The sequence below is a fragment of the Marmota monax genome, unplaced genomic scaffold, assembly GCF_021218885.2.
Source record: "Marmota monax isolate L192 unplaced genomic scaffold, Marmota_monax_Labrador192_F-V1.1 WCK01_AAM20220418_F8-fsc00076, whole genome shotgun sequence".
Classification (NCBI taxonomy): domain Eukaryota; kingdom Metazoa; phylum Chordata; class Mammalia; order Rodentia; family Sciuridae; genus Marmota; species Marmota monax.
Window position 1 is genome coordinate 85,519 of NW_026692843.1, and position 22,321 is coordinate 107,839.

The 22,321-nt window shown below is 35.7% G+C and overlaps 1 protein-coding gene across 9 annotated transcripts in view; it reads right to left on the minus strand.

Annotated features, from left to right (window-relative positions):
- Positions 1 to 22,321, minus strand: part of Ate1 (arginyltransferase 1) — a 147,092-nt gene that overhangs the window by 70,027 nt on the left and 54,744 nt on the right. For all 9 annotated transcript variants that reach the window (XM_046448695.2, XM_058580711.1, XM_046448698.2 and 6 more), the window contains 2 exons: positions 16,754 to 16,935; positions 3,540 to 3,639 (listed from right to left, as the gene is read on the minus strand). In XM_046448695.2, coding sequence (XP_046304651.1) covers positions 3,540 to 3,639; positions 16,754 to 16,935 — 282 coding nt within the window. The remainder of the gene's footprint in view (positions 1 to 3,539; positions 3,640 to 16,753; positions 16,936 to 22,321) is intronic.

Below are 22,321 nucleotides of genomic sequence, written 5' to 3' on the forward strand. Positions count from 1 at the left end.
TTTTTAAGGACCCAGAAGTGTTCAAAAACAATAATTCCAGGAAAATGATGGCTTTACAAAATTTTGTGTTAAAAGTTTCTTATCATCTCACAAATATCTACAAAAAAAAAAAACCCTAACAATACTACAAAATTTAAGAATCATCTCTCCCAAGAAGATAAAATACGAATACAATACACTGGAAAAATTAAATACTGCTTGGATGACTTATTTGAGTCCCAAATAGTCTTTCCACTGTGGGCTAGAACCTAGTTTTATAGGTTTTGATAGTGTTTCCAAAATCCAAACAGATACTGATTTGAAAGATTGGGAAATGAGAGATTAGAGTCCCTGAAAACCTAAGTTATTCTTAAATTCTTTCCATGGTCTTCATACTTTTTACTCACTATTATGGATATCTTAAAGATTATCTAACAAGTAAGAAACACTAGGTTTAGTAGTATTTACAAAGAACTCTGACGAATATTAAAACACTGGAAAGTGCCAGTGCACCTTATTAGGCAGGCACTATTTCCAATAACCTAATGTGCAGATCTTTTAGCAAGTTAGCAGCACTATACAGAATCACAAATTGAAATTGCCAATTCGTGTACTTACTTTGTTTCCAAACCTTATTACTTCTTGGAACATAACTCATGTACTTTGTATCTAAACTTGCTAACACTGATTATATTTTCATGGCTATTTACACTGTTGACAACAGACCCCACAACCACCACCACCACAGACACAACCCACACGAGAAACATCCACAGCAAGACCCACTGACCCAATGATGGCGACTGCTCCTGCCAGACTGAACAGCACAGAAGGCATTTTTAAAATCTTTAATTTAAACAGAGATATGAACTGACTTCAATTTCCAGCAGAGTTCTTCTTAGGAAGACTAGAGAACATAAAACATTTAATCTGGACCACAGCCAAAAAATCTTGAGTTCAACATCTTCATGAAGAAAAATAAGATGGACATCATTATCCTAAGTACATGTATAAAGTCACGAATGGTGTGAATCTACTTTGTATACACCCAGAGACATGAAAAATTGTGCTCTATATGTGTAATGTGAATTGAATTGCATTCTGCCATCATATATAACAAAATTTTTTTAAAAAGCCAAATTTATAGAAAGAAAGAACAAAATGATAATACTAGGGGCTGGGGGGTGGTTAAAATCGAGTGTTGTTCAAAGTGTAAAAACTTTCAGTTAGATAGAAGGAATAAGTCCAAAATACCTATTGCAGAACATGAAGATTATAACTACAAACAATGCTTTATATACTTGAAAATTACTAAGACAGCAGATTATGTTTACCACAAAGAAGAATGTGAAGTAAAGCACATGATTTTTAGCTTGATTTAACCATTTCACAATGTACACATACTTTGAAGCATCATGCTGTAAAATATAAATATATGTAATTTTATTTGTAAATTAAAATATAAATTCAGGAAAAAAATAAAGAAAAAGGGATGATGAAATTAGATTAACTTCCACTAGTGACAAGTGTGTGTGTGTGTGTGTGTGTGTGTGTGTGTAAAGAAATGGATTAAAATACAGAGCAATTTAGAATTTAGTTAGACAAAAGGAAAGTACAAGAGAAAGGCTCTAACACTAAACATATAAACTAGGCATTTAACACTGTGACATTAAAGATGAAGGCTAAGAGATGAAGTCCCTGAGTCTGGTATAAATACTTATGTTTAATGGGTCATGTGCAAGTATTCCTTGAAGGAGAGCAGCCAGAGCTTTCCCTGAGGCTTGTAATTGTATGAATATTTGAGTTTTCTCCCCTGAACTAAGTTAGATTTGGTACTGTAACAAGGATAGTAAGCTAAGAGAAAATACTAATAAAATTAGTAGCAAGTAAGTGTTTGGGGGCAAACAGAAATATAGTCATGTTTTTCCTTCTGCACAGAACATTTGTTTAAGCCTATCAAGTAAAACAATAATCAGGTATACAGATCATTTTTGAAGACAACCAAATCCAAAAGCTATCTACCTACAATGTATGCTTAAATATGAGCTCAAGAGAGAACTCCCAAATACCTGTGGGACACCTTGATCAGACTACTACAGTGGACTGTCAAAACCCAGCAAAGTTCAATGCTCTATGTTCATCCTTCTCTCAAAGTCAGCCTTACTTTTAGAATCCATAATTTCTGAAAATGGAACCATCAAATCTTTAAAACCATGATCATGTGAACAATCACTAAGTTATACGAATTATTCCTTTGAAGAATGCTGGGGGGGGGGGGGACAGGGAATTTAAGAGATACATCAACCAAATATAATGTATGTCCTTTATTTGAGTCCTAAACCAAACAAATTTACTGTGAAAAGCATTATGAAACAACTAAGGAAATATGAACATTGATAAGGGAAATATGAACACTGATGACATTTGGAAACATTGTTAATACTTTTTAGGTGTGATGGTGAGATTGCAGTTGTTTTCAAAGCATCCTTACAATTTAGAAATAAATACACACTAAAATATTTACAAATGAAAGGATCTTTTTGATTTGGTCCAGATGAATTCATAAGAAGGTAGAGATGAGGATGGGATAAAGGAACGATGAAAAAAAATGTGTGAATAATTGCTGAAGCCAGATAATGGGCACACAGGGGCTCCAGGATACTTTTTATTTATTTCAGCATGTTTTTAAAAATATTTATGATTTAAAAAATCATATTTCTGCATGTGGACAATTTACATATTCTATTTATACAGCTCTCTGACGTGTGACCCATCAAGACTCCCAGTTGCCTGTGTTCCTTGGACCACATTTCAGGGTCCTTCCTACTCCTCATTACTCTCCCTCCTATGAGTACATCACAGGCACTGTTACTGGCTCCTTCATGCTTCTCCATCATACCTTCCCTCTTTTTTTTCCATGGTGATGGTGCTGGGGATTGAACCCAGGGCTTTATGCCTGCGAGGCAAGCACTCTACCAACTGAGCTATACTGTCAGCCCAAACCTTCCCTTGTCTTGAGCCCTTCCTTTTCTCCTCTTCCACACCTTGTGGAGCAAAACCCCACATCCTCCCAGGCCACTCACCCACCAACGCAAGACCTGGTTTTATGTTAAATGCCCCCAGCTCCACCTAGACCACAAGTTCTAGGTGGAAGATTCATGCGTGCATCTTCCTGCACCTGCAGAGCTAATAACACCAACTGTGCTGGTGGTAGTGGTGGTGGTCACAGCAGGTGGAGGAAGAATCTGCTCCCTGCACTGCTCAATCCTCCACTAGTACGTAGCAAACATCAAAGAGTTTCACTAACAAGAATCATAAAACCCTTTTTTAAAGGAAATTCTGAAATATGCTTAAAACTCATAATGGATTATAAAGTAAGAGCAGTAAAAACTGTGGTTCTCATTATAGAAAGTTTACTTTTTGAAGCAGCAAAGAGATTTACTTATTAACCCATTCATCCCTCCTTCAAAGCTCCAAATCCTGTGCCTTGAGATAAAAATTTTATTAAAGATTCATTTTTATATAATGAAAACAGACACACATACACAAATCAACTTTACCTTATATTTCATCTTGGGACATGAATGTATGTAAAAACCCATATAGTAGTAGCACAGTTGAGATGTTTTCTCCTGAAGTTGCCTAGTAAAAGCAATTTCTCTGCCAAAAGAAAAAGAAAGATGAAGATACAGTTAAAACAAAAACAATGATATAATCTGTTAATAAATATTTTTAAAAATCTGATATTTATAATAAAAAAATCCAAATCTTGAAAGAAAAATAATTTTCAAAACACTCTTAAGATAATTTTTTATTAAAGAGATACCCTATAATCCTCTAAAATTATTTTAAGCAAATATACTTAAGTTCCGGTTTCACTCTTCATTAGGCAAAACAGTTCATGCAAAATTCAAGAAGCATAAAATTAAACTGATCTACAGTGTCACATTATTCATTTTGCTGGAATTCTCAAAGAATATGAGCTTAGCAGGTTAAAGATAGTTAAATAGAGCAAATTTGAGAACATTCAAAAGCTAATAAGTTTCAGAAAGAATAACTATTATGCCCATTTACCTGCAAACGTGTTCAGCTGTATGAGACATATAACTCGTTCCCGTATCTACATGCAAATCTGATACATGTTTTCCCTAAACCAGAGAGGGAAATACTATGCTCTCACACCATGTTTCCTCTGTTTGTTGGCATAGGCAAGGGCTGCCTCAACAAAGAAGTTACCATGGTGTTCGCCGCAATGCCTTGGCATGGCATGGTTATAATTTAAATCCAGAAAGATCTTGGCACAGAATTTTCACCCTACTTGCCCAGCTAAATGACTTGTTTTGTTGTATCTGAGAGTTTTAAGTAAAACCTAAATACATTTCTAATGCATGTTTCTACATTTGTTTCTTGAAGGCTTTCGTTCTTTTTTCACTTTTAGAATCAGTGGATGCTTGAAATTTAGAAGAAATATATTTAATGGAATATTCTGTGTATTTTTAGTTCAAATTTAAATCTTTGAAAGACTGTTACCTCCCCAAATTCAAAATATTTCTAAATCCAAGCCAAATAAACACAATAAATCTTACTATTCCTAGAACTAATACGCTTTCAAGATTCAACCAAGAAAATGTATGGATATAAGCAAATATGAGACCACCCAACCCCTTGAAAGGTACTCCTTTACTTGGTTCTGCTCATCTCAGTTCAGTGTATCACTATGCCCCAAATCTATGAGTCATTCATAACTGTTCTTTTTCTCTCTTCCCTATGCCCAATCCATCAGTAAATCATGTGGATTCTGTCTTCAAAATATACGGATTCTGGCCACCTCTTATCACCTGCATCTCAGATATTCTAGTCAAAGCCACCATTTATGTTTCCTCTGGATGACTACAAGTAGCACCCCAATTGGCTTTTCTGTTTCTACTCTTGACTCTCCAGTATCTCCAGAGCCAAATAATCTTTTACAGTACTAAATCAGATCAGGTAACCACCCTAGTCACCCGATCCTGTACTGGATAGTATCACACATAGATAAAATCCAACCTCCTACCATGACCTGGCTCCACTGGCCCCTCTCTGTCCTCCATGTATCTTTATGTCCTTCCCTAACCTTAGCCAAGGAGACTCCCCCAGGGCACTGGGACTTGTGATCCCTTTCTCTGGACTTCTACCCTCAGAGTTTTACAAGACTGGTTCCTTTTCCTCTTCTGCTCCTAATATGTCACCTGTTAATAGAAGAAGTCTTTCCTGACCGCTCAGTATGAAACAGGTCTCATGCCTACCACCACTGCTGATTTTGTTTTGTCACAGTTCTATGAAGAATCTAAAATTAAGTTGTCTGTTTTCTAATCTATTATTTACTTTGACCAACTGGAAGCCCTTGTCTATCTTATTCATGTCTATGAAGGGTGCCAAGACACACAGATTAGATTCTGTGCAAGTAAACATGTTAAATGTATTGGTTGCATCACTAAACTTCATCTTCTTAAAATATAGAGTAATGCCAAGCTCATGATCTTCAATTCAAATACTTTTAACATCTGCAGTTTAAGTTATATAAAAATCTACAAGTATAGAACTCTATATTGACTATAGGATTGCTTAAGAAACTGGAAAACTACCCAAACAGCTTCCACCAAAATGTGTTAAAATCAGTAATACAATTAGCAATGTGGAACCTACTCTCCAATTGTGCTCTATGTTAGTCTCCTCTTCTACAAGACTCAGCTACTCCCTTCAAGAGCACCAAGGTAGCACAGGGCTGCAGTGCAGAGGCAATCTCCCCACTGCTCCTCTGCTTCCTTGCAGCTCTATAGTTCTAGGCTTGGTGAGAGACACACCAAGGAGCAGACAGAACTCCTTCCAATCTTGCTGGAAATGATGACTATCTCGAATGCACCAGGATAGTTAAACATCTCTCAGTTTACTGAGCCATGAATATTTCATCAATAGGCCAGGATTTATTATGTGGGATTAAATATTATTGTTAATATCCATCTGAGAGGTCTGGAAAAATTCACAAATATGCATTGTAAAGTGATAGATATAAGAATTAAAACAAAAAAGAAAATGGCAATCATTTAAAAGTAAATAATTCTGATATAAATAAATACAAACTTCAAAAGTTATATAAATTTCTAAAGTTTTAAAATGTAAATGATCTAAATTATCAGTTCTAATTCAAGTGAAATCCAAATGAGCTATGAATATCTTTTATTATATTTTACAAAACAAATGCAATTACACAAGAAAATAAAAGATTAGTAAAGATCAGATATAAATATTGTATAATTGTGAATTTGTTATAAATTGGTATTAAGAGAAAAGCCATAATGGAAATACTTGATGGAGAACTTTTTATTTTGTGAACCACTGAAACATATGCAAATATAAAAATCAATTCTTTTTTTTTTTTTTTTAATCAAATTACTGCCAGGCATGGTGGCACATACCTGTAATTCTAGCGGCTTGGGAGGCTGAGGCAGGAGGATTGCGAATTCAAGTCATCCTCAGCAATGGCAAGGCGCTAAGCAACTCAGTGAGACCCTAAATAAGTCTCAGTGAGTCTAAATAAAATGCAAAATAGGGCTGGAGATGTGGCTCAGAGGTTGAGTGTCCCTGAATTCAATCCCCAGTAGTGCTCCCCCCCCCAAAAAAAATCATACTGCTTAGACAAAAAACAAACAAAACCCAAAACCAACAGACAAGTACTATATGATGTATACTGAATTGGATCCATAGCACAACTTAACAATGAGACAAGAGGGCAGGGGGAAATGCTGGAACCCAACTCAGAGAGTCAGCATTCAGGTGAAACAACGGCTAGTGATTTATTAGAAGTCAGAAGAAGAAAAGCAGAAATGGACCACACCAGTACCCAAGGTGTGGCTGCATGGTAGGGAAGGGGAAGCCCCCTTCTGGAGAACTGAAATAAGGGATCATAAAGAATTGCAGAAGCGCAGACTACATTGCAGGACAGGTATGCAGCTGGAACAGAAAGGGGATCAGATGCAACCCACAGAGACTGTGTGGTTGAACAGCACCCTGCACCTTCAAGCACTGCCCTGTGATCTCTGCAAGCACTGGGAAGGGGAACCATCCTAAAAGCTATCTGCACAGATAAGAAATCCCCGTTCCTTTTCTCTTTCTCTTCTATTTCTCTCTCTCTCTCTCTTTTTTTTTTGGTATCTCCGAGACCCATTGACCACCTTTTCATTTAACTTCACTTCGTCAGCAGGTGCCCAAACCAAAAGTTATCATGGGTTAGGGGTGAGACTGTGGCTTGAACCCAGTAGGAGCTCTAAACTGAGACTGCCTGACAGCAGGCCCTTTGAAATTGGTACTCTAGAACCACACGGGACACACCAGCTGCAGTCTGGCACAACTTCATCTGTCCAGTTTCATGCACCAGGAGTCAAGTTGGAACTTTTGGAGCCAGATCTGTGAGCCATATCTATGGTGCTGGCAGGTAAGGCAAGGCACATACTGCTGGCCCCTGGGCCACACAAAGCCTCACTCCTGGCAGGGAAAGATGAGGCAGCAGGGCTGCAGATGCTCAGGGAGGTTCCTTCCTAAGAACTTGAAGGCATCCAGAAGCACCACAGAACATCAGAGTCACAGAGATTCACATGAGATGGGCAGGTGGAGAGGCACTAGGCAGCTTTTGAAGCAGAAGGTTGAGTTACACAGGTGAAGAAGTAAACACTCAGCACTCTAACCCAGCCTGCAGACAGCAGTATGGTCGCTAGCTCCAAGCCCAGAGACACTCACAGGTCATGCGGTCAAGACTTGGGCATCTACCATGCCCCTGACACCTGGTGTAATCCAAAGATGGAAGGCCCAATAAGAAATTCCTTTATCTCAAATACCTCAGAAAGGATTAATTCTAGACTCTTCAATGTTTACTTTTTTCATTTTACTGGAATTATCTTCTGGTAATAGGTAGATCCCCCCATTATTTGACACTAAATACTGTAATCAAATTTTATGTATTTTTTTCTTTAGTGTTGTAATGTGTTAACTGGAATCCTTTTCTCTATTTTTATTTTCACTTTTATACTCTCTCCCTCTCTTTTTTCTCTCCTAGGTTTTTCTTATTCAACTGCCCTTACCTCTCCCTTCCCTGTGTTTATTTTTTTTTTTAATTTTTGGTATTGGGGATTGAACAGTAAGCTGATGCGTCCCCTCAAACCCATCCCACTAAGATGTAATTCAATTCAAAGTGAAGAAAGGTATATTGTTTCCAGTTGTGTTATTAAAAGTACTATATGTGGGGGGGGGGATGCTGGGATAGAACCCAGGGGTGCTCTACCATTGAATGACACACTCTGCTCTTCTTATTTTTTGAGACAGGGGCTCGCCAAGTTGCCTAGGCTGACCTTGACCTTGCGATCCTCCTGTCACAGCCTCCAAGTCACTGGGATAACAGGTGTGCAACATCATGCCCAGCTTTGTATTTTTTTAATGTTATAATATGTTTGGATTTATTGCTGTAATTTGAAATTGATTTGTTCCTCCTTTGTTTTCTTCCTCTTTTCTACATCCTTTATCTCTCTTTTTACTCACACCAATTTTCTTTTCTCTCATCCCCCCCCCCTTTTTTAAGTGATGGCATGTCACTTTTGAGGCTAAATCTTTTTTATTATTATTATTTTTATTTTTTAAGTTGTAGTTGGACACAATACCTTTTTTTTATTATTTATTTTTATGTGGTGCTGAGGATGGAACTCAGTGCCTCGCACGTGCTTCGAGAGTACTTGAGTGCTGAGCCCCAGCCCCAATCCTCTGCCATTCATTTTAATATGGTAAATTGTTATCTGAATTTAGCTGTTCTTTGTCTTTCTCTTTTCTACACTCTTTCCCTCTCTTTTTTTCTCTCCCTAATTTTCCTTTTTTTGCCTCTTCCCTCCTCCACTTGATATTATTTTTCCTTTTCTACATCTTTTCCTTTGTCTTTTACTCTCATGTCCTTTTTAGCTTAATACCACCTTTCTTTCTTTAAAACTACCTTTCCAGGGGCTGGGGCTGTAGTTCAGTGATAGAGCGCTTACCTAGCATATGTGAGACACTGGGTTCAATGCCCAGAACCACATAAAAACAAATTAAATAAAACTAACTTTCCAGGCTAATATATGGTGTTAAATTCTTTCCATTTCTGGACTAGTGGGTTGTAGGGAAATTTTTAAATTTAAGTTTTTATGCTTGTTAGAATATGGTTTGCTCTCAAGAAGCAACAGGTACAGGACTGATGATACAGCACCATGAACAGGCTGAGTGGGTGCTTTCACACAGAGATGTACCCCTGGCACAGAAGACAAAGTATAACAGAAAGCACTTCACTAAACAGACCCTCGCGTAACAGTGGAATAGATCCACTCTAGAAGATGGACCAATCTCAGTACAGAAACAGAGAAAAAATAATTCAAAAAGTTGGCTACTAGAATTATCAATTAGTTTTTAAAATCTAAAAAATAAACTAAGGGATAAAAATAAAGGATATGAAAGAGCATTTCAATAAAGAGATATTCTTAAAAAATAGTGCAAAAAATTCTATATTCATATGGCAAAAGACAAAAAGTAATAAGAAACTGTGATCACAATATTCAAGAATTCTGGGACAACGTTAAGAAAGTTAACTTAAGGCTTATAGGTATTAAAGGAGAGAAACAGGCTAATGACACTGACAATAGAAAATCTTCCAAACCTGGGAAATGAGATGAACATTCAGATGTTGGAGGCATTTAAAACCTCAAATAGACAAAACCAAAAAATAGTCTGAGACACATTATAGTTAAAATGAAATGAAAAAAAAAAAAAAACAAGAACAAAGAAAGAATTTTTAAAGCTGCAAGAGAGAAACTCCAAACCAATCAGAATAACAGGAGGTTTTCCACAGAAATCCTAAAGGCCAGGAGGACTTGTATTTCAAGTCCTCAGAGAAAATAACAGCCAAGCTAGACTGCCACATGAGCATCAAAGGAGAAATTTTAAATCAGAATCAAAGGAGAAATTTTAAAATTCCAAGATAAGCATAAACTAAAAAAATTCTTGACTTCTACAGAACACTGCAGAGAATATTTAAAGAAATTCTATACACACAAGAAGATAAAAACAACCAACAGAGATCAAGAGAAATAAATCTCAGGGCTGGGGACGTGGCTCAAGCGGTAGCGCGCTCGCCTGGCATGCGTGCGGCCCGGGTTCGATCCTCAGCACCACATACAAACAAAGATGTTGTGTTGGCCGAAAACTAAAAAATAGATATTAAAAAATTCTCTTTCTCTCTCTCTCAAAAGAAAAAAAAAAAAAAAGAAGCCACATTGGGGGCTGGGGCTCAGCGGTAGAGAGCTCGCCTAGGAAGTTCCAGGCCCTGGGTTCGATCCTCGGCATCACATAAATAAATAAAATAAAGATATTGTGTCCAATTACAACTAAAAAAATAATTTTAAAAAAAGAGGAATAAATCTCATTAGAAGAAGAAATAGGCAAATGAGAATTAGGATCAAATCAAACATTAAGACAAAATGTCAGGAAATAATACATACCTCTCTATAAAAACAATGTAAATACTCTCAAATCTTCAATTCATAGGCATAGACTGACAGACTGAATTAAAAAACAAGATATAATTGCATGTTGCCTGCAAAACACACCTCACAGGCAAAGACATCCAGACTGAAAGTAAAAGGATGGAAAATTATATACAATTACAAATGGGAATCCAAAGGCAAGCAAAATTAGAAGGGACAAAAAAGGTCACCGCTACATATTGGTAAGGGGAACAATTCAACAAGATAGAACAGTGGTAAATATTTATGCCCCAAACATACACTACTCAACATAAATGCTCAGATATGCCCCAATATAATAATTGTGGGTGATTTCAATACACCTATCTCAAAACTGAAATCAACAAAGTTACTACAGAGTTAAAACAAGATATAGATCAAATGAACTTAACACATTTACAAAATATTTCACTCAACAACAGTTGAATATACTTTCTTTTCAGCTACTCACAGTTTTCTAACAGATCAAATTTTAAGCAACAAAGCAATTCTTAGCAAATACAAAGAAGCTGAAATAATTTCTTGCATCTAATCCAAACATAATCTTATGAAATTATAAATGAACAGCAAGAAAAACTACAGAAACTCTATATAAATACATGGAGATTGAATAATATACTTTTGAATGATGAGCAGATCATCAAATAATCAGAGGAAAAATTTAAAAATTCTTAGACTCAAACAAGAATAGAAACACAACATATTAGAAACTATGAGATACCACAAAGTCCCCAGAGGAAAGTATATAGCTATGAGTGCCTACATTTGAAAAACCAGAAAAATCTCAAATAAATAACCTAACGATAATCTCAAGATCTTAGTAAAACAATAACAAGTCAATCTCTACACCATAGAAAGAAATTATAAAGACCAGAGTTGAAATTAATGAAAACCATAATTTAAAAAACTACAAAGATTCAACACAAAATTCATTTTTTGAAAAGATAAACAAGATTGATAAACCCTTAACCAAAAGAGAGTGAGAAAACCCAAATAAATAAAAATAGAGACAAGAAAAGGGATTTACAACAGACATCAGTGGTACAACAGTTGAAATCCACAGTATCATTAGGGATTATTTTGAAATTCTAGAAAAAAAGGGACAAATTTCTACACCTACCAAAACTGAACCCAGAGGACACAGGAAACCTAAAAAGACCAATAAAAAGCAATGAGATTGAAGCAGTAATAAAAACTCTTTCAATAAAGAATAACTTAGGACAAGATGAATTCACAATTGAATTGTACAAGTTCTTTAAAGAAGAACTAACATCAGGGCGCCTTATTCTACAAAACCAGAATGACCTATACCAAACCAGATGAAAACAAATCAAGAAAAGAAAATATCCTTGATGAACGTAAGTACAAAAATCCTTAACAAAATGTGTTTTAGTCAGCTTTCTCACCACTGTGACTAAAAGATTTGACTAGAACTATTGTAGAGAAGGAAAAGTTTATTTGGAGGCATATGATTTGAACAGTCTCAGTCCATAGACAGCCAGCTCCATTCCTTGGGAACATCATGGTGGAAGAGTATGGTGAAGGGAAGCAGCTCACATGGTGATCAGGAAGCATAGACTCCACTTGCCAGATACAAAATATATACCTCAAACCTATGCCCCCCAATGACCATCTCCTCTAGCCACACCCTGTCACTTCAGTTACCACTCAATTAATCCCTATCATGGCATTAATTCACTGATTGGGTTAAAACTCTCACAACCCAATCATGTCTCCTCTGAACCTTCTTGCATTGTCTCACAGGTAAGCTTCTGGGGGACACCTCACATCCAAACCATATCAACTTATAAAGCAAATTCAACAACACATCAAAAATATCATACATCATGATCAAGGTGGTTTCATCCCACAGATGCAAGGATTTTTCAATATTCACAAATTGATAAATGTAAAACACCCCATAAGTAGAACTGAGGTAAGAAACCACATGATGATCTCAATAGATGGAGAAAAAGCCTTGGACAAAAATTAACACCTCTTCATGAAAAAAGCCCTTAAAAAAACTAAGGATTTTTATCTAAACATAATATAGGCTAAATACAACCAACCTGAAGCCAATATCATATTGAATGGGGAAAAACTGAAAGCATTTCCTCTTAAGTCAGGAGCAAGACAAGAATGTCTATTCAATATAGTACTTGAAATTTTAGCCAAAGCAATTAAGCAAAAGAAAGAAATAAAAGGAAGAAAGAAGAAATAAAAGAACAGGAAGAAATTAAATGATCCCTATTTGTAGATGACATGATAACCTGCAAAAGACCATAAAGGCTCTAGATCTGATAAGGACATTCAGCAAAGTGGTAGGATACACAATCAACATACAAAAAATCAATGGTTTTTCTATACACAAGTAATGAATCCAATGAGAAAGAAAAAAAGAAAACAAATCCATTCCAGCCTCATATCTATCTCTATCTCTCTCTCTTTCTCTCTCTCTCTCTACACACACACAGGAATAAATTTAAACAAAGAAGTGAAAGACTTCTATGGGGAAATCTACAGAACACTGAATAAAGAAATAGAAGACACTAAAAGATGGAAAGAACTCTTATGTTCAAAAGTAGGAAGAATTAATAGCATCATTAATCTCTAGGATATATAAGAACTCAAAAAAACTTAACAACAAAAAAACAAATAACCCAATCAATAAATGGGCCAAGGAACTGAACAGACACTTCACAGAAGAAGAAATACAATTGATCAACAAATATATGAAAAGTGTTCAACATCTCTAGCAACTAAAAAAAAATGCAAATCAAAACAATTCTAAGATTTCATCTCACTCCTGTCAGAATGGCAATCATCAAGAATACAGGCAACAATAAATGTTGGCGAGGATGTGGAGAAAAAGGTACACTCATACATTGCTGGTGGGACTGCAAACTGGTGCAACCACTGTGGAAGGCAGTATGAAGATTCCTCAGAAAATTGGGAATGGAACACCATTTGACCCCAGCTATCCCACTCCTTGGTTTATACCCAAAGGACTTAAAATCAGCATACTATAGAAATGCAGCCATATCAATGTTTATAGCAGCTCAATTCACAATAGCAGGACTATGGAACCAACCTAGGTGTCCCTCAATAGATGAATGGATAAAGAAAATGTGGTATACATACTCAATAGAATATTACTCAGCTTTAAAGAAGAATGAAATTATGGCATTTGACAATAAATGATTAGAGTTGAAGAATATCATGCTAAGTGAAATAAGCCAATCCCACAAAACCAAAGGCCAATTGTTTTCTCTACTATGTGGATGCTAATTCACAGTAAGGCGGGGGGCACTAGGAAAGAATAGCATTACCTCAGATTAGGTAGAGGGAAGTGATGGGAAGGGAGGAGAGGAGATGTGGGGATAGCAAAGACAGTAGAATGAAACAGACATTATTACTGTATGTGTATATGTGACCACATGACCATGATTCTACAACATGTACACTCAAAAAAATGAGAAATTGGGCTGGGATGTAGCTCAGCGGCAAAGCGTCTGCCTTGCATTCGCAAAGCCCTGGGTTCGACCCCCAGTTCCAAAAAAGACCAAAAAAAGAACCCCACCAAAAAAAGAATAAGATTTTTAAAAAATGAGAAATTATATCCCCTCTATGTATGATATACCAAAGTACATAAATGCATGCTACTGTCATGCATAACTAGTTTCAAAAATTTTAAAAATTTTTAAAAAGATAACTGAAATGTAAGATTAAATAACAAACACTATTGAACCTTGGAAAAAATGGCCATGTTAACCAAAAGTGATTCAGAGGTTAAATGTGATCCCCATCAAAATACCAATGATAGTCTTCACAGAACAAGGAGAGGGGGGAGTCATAAAACTCATCTGAAAGAATAAAAGACCCAGAATAGCCAAGATATTTCTAACCAAAAAGAGCAATCCTGGAAGAATCACAATACTCAATTTTAAATTATATTACAGAGTTATAGTAACAAAAAAAGAATGATACTGGCATAAAAAAGACACACAGAACCATGAAACAAAACTGAAGACAGAGACAAACCTACAGATATAGTCATCTGATTTTTGACAAATGTACCAAAAAACATACATTGGAGAAAAGACAATCTCTTTAACAAACAGTGTTGGGAAAACTGGATATCCATATGTAATCGAAAAAACCTAGATTGCTATCTCTCACCCTGCTCAAAAGTCAACTCAAAATGGATCAAAGACCTATGAATAAAACCAGAAACTTTGAAACTGTTACAGAAAAACTTAAGGGAAATGCTTCAACAACAACAACAAAAAAAAATTCAAATAAGGGAATTACTGACCAAACAAACAATTCTCAAAGTAAGTACAAATGTTCAACTGTTTAGCCATCAGGAAAATGCAAATCAAAACTACACTGAGGCTTCATCTTACTCCAGTCAGAATGGCAATACAAATAACAATAAACGCTGGTGAGGGAGCAGGGAAAAGGACCCCTGATACACTGTTGGTGGAAATACACAGTAGAATAGCCAGTATGGAAGTCAGCATGGAGGTCTCTCAAAAAACTAAATATGGAACTACCGCATGATTCAGCTGTATCACTTCTTGGTATCCATCCAGAAGAACTCAAAACAGCATACTCTAGAGGTAATGTGCATTCTCACATTTAATAGAAGCACAATTCATAATAGCTAAGTTCCAGTCTAGGAATCTGTCAACAGATGAATGAGCTAAAAAATGTGGCACTAGTTTGGATGCAAGGTGTCTCCTAAAAGCTCACGTGTGAGACAATGCAAGAAGTTTCAGGCATATATACACAATGCAGTTTTATTCAACCATAAAGACGAGCAAAATTATATCATTTGCAGAAAAAAAGGATGGAATTGGAAAGCATTTTGTTAAGCAAAGTAAGTCAGACTCAGAAAGTCAAGAGTCCTATTGTTTTCTCTCATGGAAGAAAAAAAAAGAAGGGTAAAGAAAAGAAAAAGAAAAAAAAAAAATGATCTCACGAAAACACAAGGTAGACCAATAGGGCAGAGGAAGAAGGTCAGGGAAAGGGAAGGGGGGAAGGAAAGGGGAGGTACTGGGGAGTAAAACTGATCCAATTATGGTATGTGCATGTATAAATATATCACAATGAAAACCCACCATTCTGTATAATTAATATGCATCAATAAGAAATGTTTTAAATCAAATTGATGATTTAGATAAAAACATCAACTCTTCTATTTGTATAATTCAGAAAAAAGTACATATACACAAAATAATCTAGCAGTACATTTTACCATGATGTAAAAATATGACCATCAACATAAAGAATGGGAAATAAAAAGAGAAAATTACAGGAGAAAAAGAGACTCAAGTACTCCCACACCAAAAAAAAAAATTTCCCTATTTTCCTCTCCTGCTCTACACATATACATACAGGAAAGCAAGAATAAAAATAGGAACAAATATTCTCATAAAGATCTCAATCTCCTTACCACTGGAAATGCTCGTGCTGCATTACATGTTTGCAGCATGGACACCATAGGGAAATCATCCTCAGATGAGGATGAGAGATTCGGTCAGCCAGGAATTCCTGGTTCCTGTTCCATATACTCAGTCAAGGTGCCCCATAATGACATTTCAGTCACCCAAGAACTACATACGTGACAGTGGTCCCAAAAGATTACACCACCTAGTGACACTGCAGCCATCTTAGTTTGTGTTAAGTACCCTTTATCAAGTTCGTACAGAGTTCCTAACAAGGCACTTCTCAGAACATGTCCCTGGCCTTAAGCAAGTGACTCTGTAACTATATTTCTTTAAGCAGAATCATACTGTTTTAATCCATTTACACATTAATGACTTTTAATTAACAGTGAATATATATGATAGTGATGATAAGGGTATAAATATATATATATATATATATATATATATAAACTTATCTAAGATAGATAAGTGGTTCTGCTGGAGGTGCCTAAGTAAATGCAACAAAAGCATCACTGAATACACTAGTTTCTTATACACTTCAGAGTGCATGGAACATTAAAAAGCTAGATAGTGACCATCAAACAATGGCATCAGTTCTAACAGTGGTACTTTTAATCCCAAAATAGACTAAGAGGCTAACCATACCAACAAATTATTATACTGTCAAGTAAGATTTCTACTGTTATATAATAAAATCTAATCTGATGAGTAATCACTTGAAGTTCTATGTAATGCAAAAAGCAACCTTACCTTAAAGCAGAGTAGACACCCAGTGACAGAAATGAATAATCAGGATCATAGTACAAATACACAGATGAAACACAGTATGGAAGGATGTCAATCACCCCCACAGCAATGATCTTCCCATCAAGCCAGTACTGCTGGTGAAAGGAGCCATAACCACACTCTGGTCCATTAGGGGGATACTCTGCCTATGAAAAATAGATACACAAACATGAAGTTTGCCATTTTTCCTTATATTTAAAAAAATCTCATAATTAATCTAGCAGACTTGTATTTTACTAAGTTAAATAAGTCCTAAAATGTCCCTCTTTGTTGCCTTCACCTTCCCCAGTTACACACTATGTTAAATAGCAAACCTTTTAACTTGTAGAAAACTGATGGAACAAAAGAATGAAAAGTAAAATCAAGAAAAGGTGAGATGGAGAGTACGGTTAGCAAGGATGGGGTTGCAGCTGGCCAGGGGAAATAACTTGAAAAGCTCTATAGCACAAGGCTGGGGACATGGCTCAATGGTGTACGCCTGCCTAGCATGCCCGAGGACCTGGTTCAACCCATAGTACCACGAGAGAAAAAAGTGCTACAGCACAGCAGGTTAACTACGGCTGACAATAATTAAACAAGTATTTCAAAACAGCTAGTAGAGAGGATTTTACATAATTCTACATCATCTCAACAAAGAAATGTAATGTCTAAGATGATATGGCAGATATGCCAATTATCCTAATTAGATCATTATACATTATGTACCTTGTTTTCAAACATTACATGGTATCTCATAAATGTGTATAATTACAATGTGGGTCAATTAAAATGCATTCAAAAAAAATTAAAAGACACTAAGAAATCAACTTAAGTTTTCCTCAACTTACTTGTTTTATATTTGACAGTGAGAAATACACAGGTTAAGTGAATTACTATGAAACTATATTCTTTTGTTCCACATGTAGGTTGAATGGAAATTATGTGTGGGAGACAAACAACATAGAGGGCTGGGTGAGAACAGGAGAAGCTCTCCCATTAGGCCAACCAGGCCGGTTCTCTGATAACCACACCACTGAGAAGCCACATGACCCCATTACTTGTTCCAGGTAAGAGTTCCTGTGTACAGACAAAGAGCTATGGGTACTTCTTGTTAGCTAAAGGTGAAAAAGGTTTCCTCATAATTATCATAATGCAACTATAACCACAAAGAAGAAATGCTGAAATTTCAGAGTGTGTATGTGTGTGTGTGTGTGTGTGTGTATATATATATATATATATAAATACACATATATAAATATATATATTTTTTGTAAATTCAGCTAATAGGCATTTCACATTATAAAATAACACGATTTTAAATATAACTATTGACACAAAAATCATAAAATAAAATTTATGAAGCAACATTAAAGTCTTTATAATAGAGTTTGTAAATATTAGAAATTAACAAGTGAACAAATACAAATGTCTGGTATATCATTTTCATATATTTAAAACCACAAAAAATGTACATTGGCAAAGGCGGGGGAGGAATAGAGAAAAATAAAAAGAGCAGGTTTGCTAATACCCAAACTAGGAAAAAAAAAAGAATATAATTCAATATTTCTTGTAAACAAATATCAGCAAATTCAATCCAACAATGTACAGAAAGAATTATATGTTATGAACAAGAGTAATTTATTCTAGGTATTTGAGGCTGGTTAGAATAAGAAAAGCAATCATTAAAAGAGAGGGAGGAAGGAAAGTAATCAATGTAATCCATCCTATCCATGAGGCTAAAACAAGAAAAATAATATAATTATATCAACTGAAGCAGGAAATATGTTTAACAAAAATCTAACAGCTATTCATAACTAAAAACTCATACAAATGGGGAACTTGTTCAACTTGATATCAAATATACACAAAAAACCCTACAGCTAGTATCATACTTAATAAGAAACTAGATGCTTTCCCCTACTTAAGATCATGAACTAGGCAGGAAAATCCTCTCCCCCAACTCTTATTCAACATCAGACTTGAAATCCTAGCTAGTACCATGAGACAAGAAAAGAAAATAAAAGTATTCAAAATGGGAAGAGGAAAAAAAAAATCTGTTTATAGATGGCATAACTGTCTATGTAAAAAAAATCCCAAAGAACTAAAAGAAAAACTAGAATATTCGTTATTAGCAATCATTAAAAAGTAACAGAATATGAGCCTAATTGCTGATATATACATAATTTCCTATATATCAGCAATGTCTAGGATTGAAATTAAAAACAGGAATCATTAATTAAACCATGAAAAAAAAATCCAGGTTTAAATCTAACAAAACATGTACAGAATCTATATGAAGAAAACCATAAAACTCTTACAGAAGGAATCAAAGAAGACCTAAGTAAAAGGAAAAATATTTGTTCATCGATTGGAAGACTCAACATTGTCAAGATGTCAGTTCTTCTCAAGTTGATCTATACAGAGTGCAATCCCTATCAAAATCAGAGCAAGCTGTTTAAGGGATACTGACAAACTCATTTCTAAAGTTTATAGAGAGAGACAAAAGACCCAGAATAGCCAACCCAATACTGAAGAACAAAGCTGAAGGGCTGATGCTAGCCCATATCAGGGCTCAACCACAAAGCTATAATAATCAAGACAGCATGGTAGTCCTGACAAAGTATGAGATAAATAGATCAACAGAACATAACACATCTACAGAAATACAGTGAAGCGATCTTTGACCAAGGAGTAAACATAATTCAATAGAGAAAGGATAGTCTTTACAACAATGGTGCTTTAACAACTGGACATCCATATGCAAAACAAAACAAAAAAATCTAGACAACTTACACTTTTCACAAAAATTAACTTAAACTGGGCATGGTCTCACGCCAGTAATCCCAGTGGCTCGAGAGGCTGAGGCAGGAGATCGCAAATTCAAGGCCAACCTCAGCAATTTAGCAAGACATTCAGCAATTCAGAGAGATCCTGTCTCTAAATGACATACAGTGGTCGAGTGCCAACCCCCAAGTTCAATTCCTGGTATCCAAAATAATCATCATCATCATCATCATCATCATCATCATCATCATCTCAAAATGGATTGCAGACCTAAATGTAAATTTCAAATCTGTAAAATTTTCTGTATGACATATCTAGAAGATATAATCTCAGCAACTGTGGGTTTGAGAACATTTTTAGATACCATACCAAAAGCACAATCCATCAAAGTAAAAAGCTAGTAAGTTGCACTTTATAAAAATTTATAAAAAAAATGTTGAATAAAAAGAATAAAAAGTAAAGCCACAGAGTGAAAGAAAATACTACAGAAGATTTGTCTGATAAAGGATTAGTACTCTCAAAATACACAAATTTTTTTTTAATTCAACAATAAAAACAAAACACTTTTTTAAAATGAGCAAAGATATGAACAACACTTAACTGAAAAAAAATGTACAGATGGCAAGTAAGCATATGAAAAGATGTTCAGCATCATTTGTCATTAGGGAATTCCAAATTAAAATAATAATGATGAGTGCTATACAACTATTAGAATGGCTGAAATCCAAAAACAGTGCCAAATGCTGATAAAGACCAAGAGCAACAGAATCCTCATGTAAAGTGGTATGGCACTTTTCAAATTTCTTATAAAACTAAACTACCCTTTACCATACAAAACAGCAACCACACTCCTAGATGTTATTCTAGTTTGAAAACTTGTGTCATACAAAAACCCAAATCCTTGAAAGTGAATGTTTATAACTGTTTTACTCACAGCTGTTCAAAACTGGAAACAACCAAGATAACCTTCAATAGGTGAATGGAAAACAAACTGTGGTCCATCCATACAATGGAACAGTATTCAGCAATAAGAAGAAGGAAGCTCTCAAGGCAGACACACACACAATGAAGAAGCTTCAGATGCTTATTGCTAGGTGAAAGACGTGAGTCTGAAAGGTTACAACATGCACAAATTCACCCGGAATCCATAAAAGGAAAAAGCAGAGACCAGTAAAAAGATCAATGTTTCCAGAGTTTGGGAGTACTAGGGAAGGATGAATAGATCAAACAGGCCTTTTAAGTGGTAAAATGATTCTATATATATGATACTGTAGCAGTAAAGAAGTCACATTATGTATTTATCAAAACCACAGAACTTTGCAACACAAAGAATAAATCTAAATGTATGCAAATTTCTAAAAAAATTACTTGGGAGACTGGAGAACCATGAAGGCACACAGGCTGTGGTGAGAGAATCTAGCTAGATTACACAAGTGTGAAACAATCTCACTGAAAGGTGCTACAGGAACAAAGGCAAACGAACAGTATCTAAGGTGGCGCTCCATCTGAGAAGGCTGCTTCCAGTGAGGGTCTAGACTGACAGTCTGACACTGCTATATGAGCATCTGGAACTGAACAATTAAGTATATGGATGGTGGCTGGTAGGAGGCAGGTTTCTCACTGTTTCAGTGGGAATTTATAGATAAATAAGGGCTTGAAGGTTTAAAATCAATTTTAGCTTAATATAAACACAAATGGTAATACCTGGAAATTTATATTATAAATATGTGCATATACACAAGTTAATACACACATTTTTTTTTCCTGTCATCTGAGAGGGCTAAAGGAAACAGCATCCCACTAGCAACAGTACACCTAAGGCCCAGATGTTCATCCATAATTCCATTCTGCAATCAAAGGAATGAGGGCTACTGGGAGAAATGGCTGGTTCTCAGACTGGAAGAAATATTCAAGATGAGCTTGGAGCATCTTATAGTGTCAAGAAGGTAAGGATGTACTCAAAAAACAAAAACAAAACTCAAACCCACACTGATGGAGACGTATCAAAGAAACACAGGAGTCAACTGAAAGAGCACCCCAAGTCCAAAGTTGGAATAATTTCAGCAACAAAATAACACAGTATTGGATTTATAATGCTAAATCTTTGAGTCCATACTATTACATATGATTAAAAAATAATGGAGGAGACAAATTCCCATGCAGAAGAATTCTGAATAGGTTACCTAGATACCTTGCCCTAAAGAGAGAGGGTGTAACCCCTCCCTCATTAAGTGTGGAATGTACACAACTCCTTCCAAACAGTACAGTGTGGAAGGAGGAATAAGGAGAAGTATAGAGGTGAACAAGGTCAACTAGTAAGACAGTGATTTGCTGACGTGCTAGCAGTATTGGCAATCAGTCATTGTTGTTGTTAAGATGCTGTTTGGGCAATAACTTTCAAGAGCTTCCATCAATTATAATAACAAATTATGTCAGTTTCTACTTCTTTTTTCCAGTGGGCTTTAAAGACATTAGTCCATTGACTAGAAGCAACACACTTTAGGGGTACTGAAATGGAAAAGTACCGTGAGATTGTTATGCTCAAATTCGGGACCCCCAAAAGACCACCAGAGACCCAAGATCGATGTAAGCAGCAAAGAGGTGTTTATTGTGAGCTAGCTCGGTCCTCCGTGCACACACAGCAACTGGTGATGCTGAGAGGCCAACAAATTATGTCAGAACCTAGTTTTAGTATTCACGGTCAAATACATATTATCTTTTAAAGGTTATTCCTATTTTCCTAGCAGCAGACACAATTTGAAGGGTAGA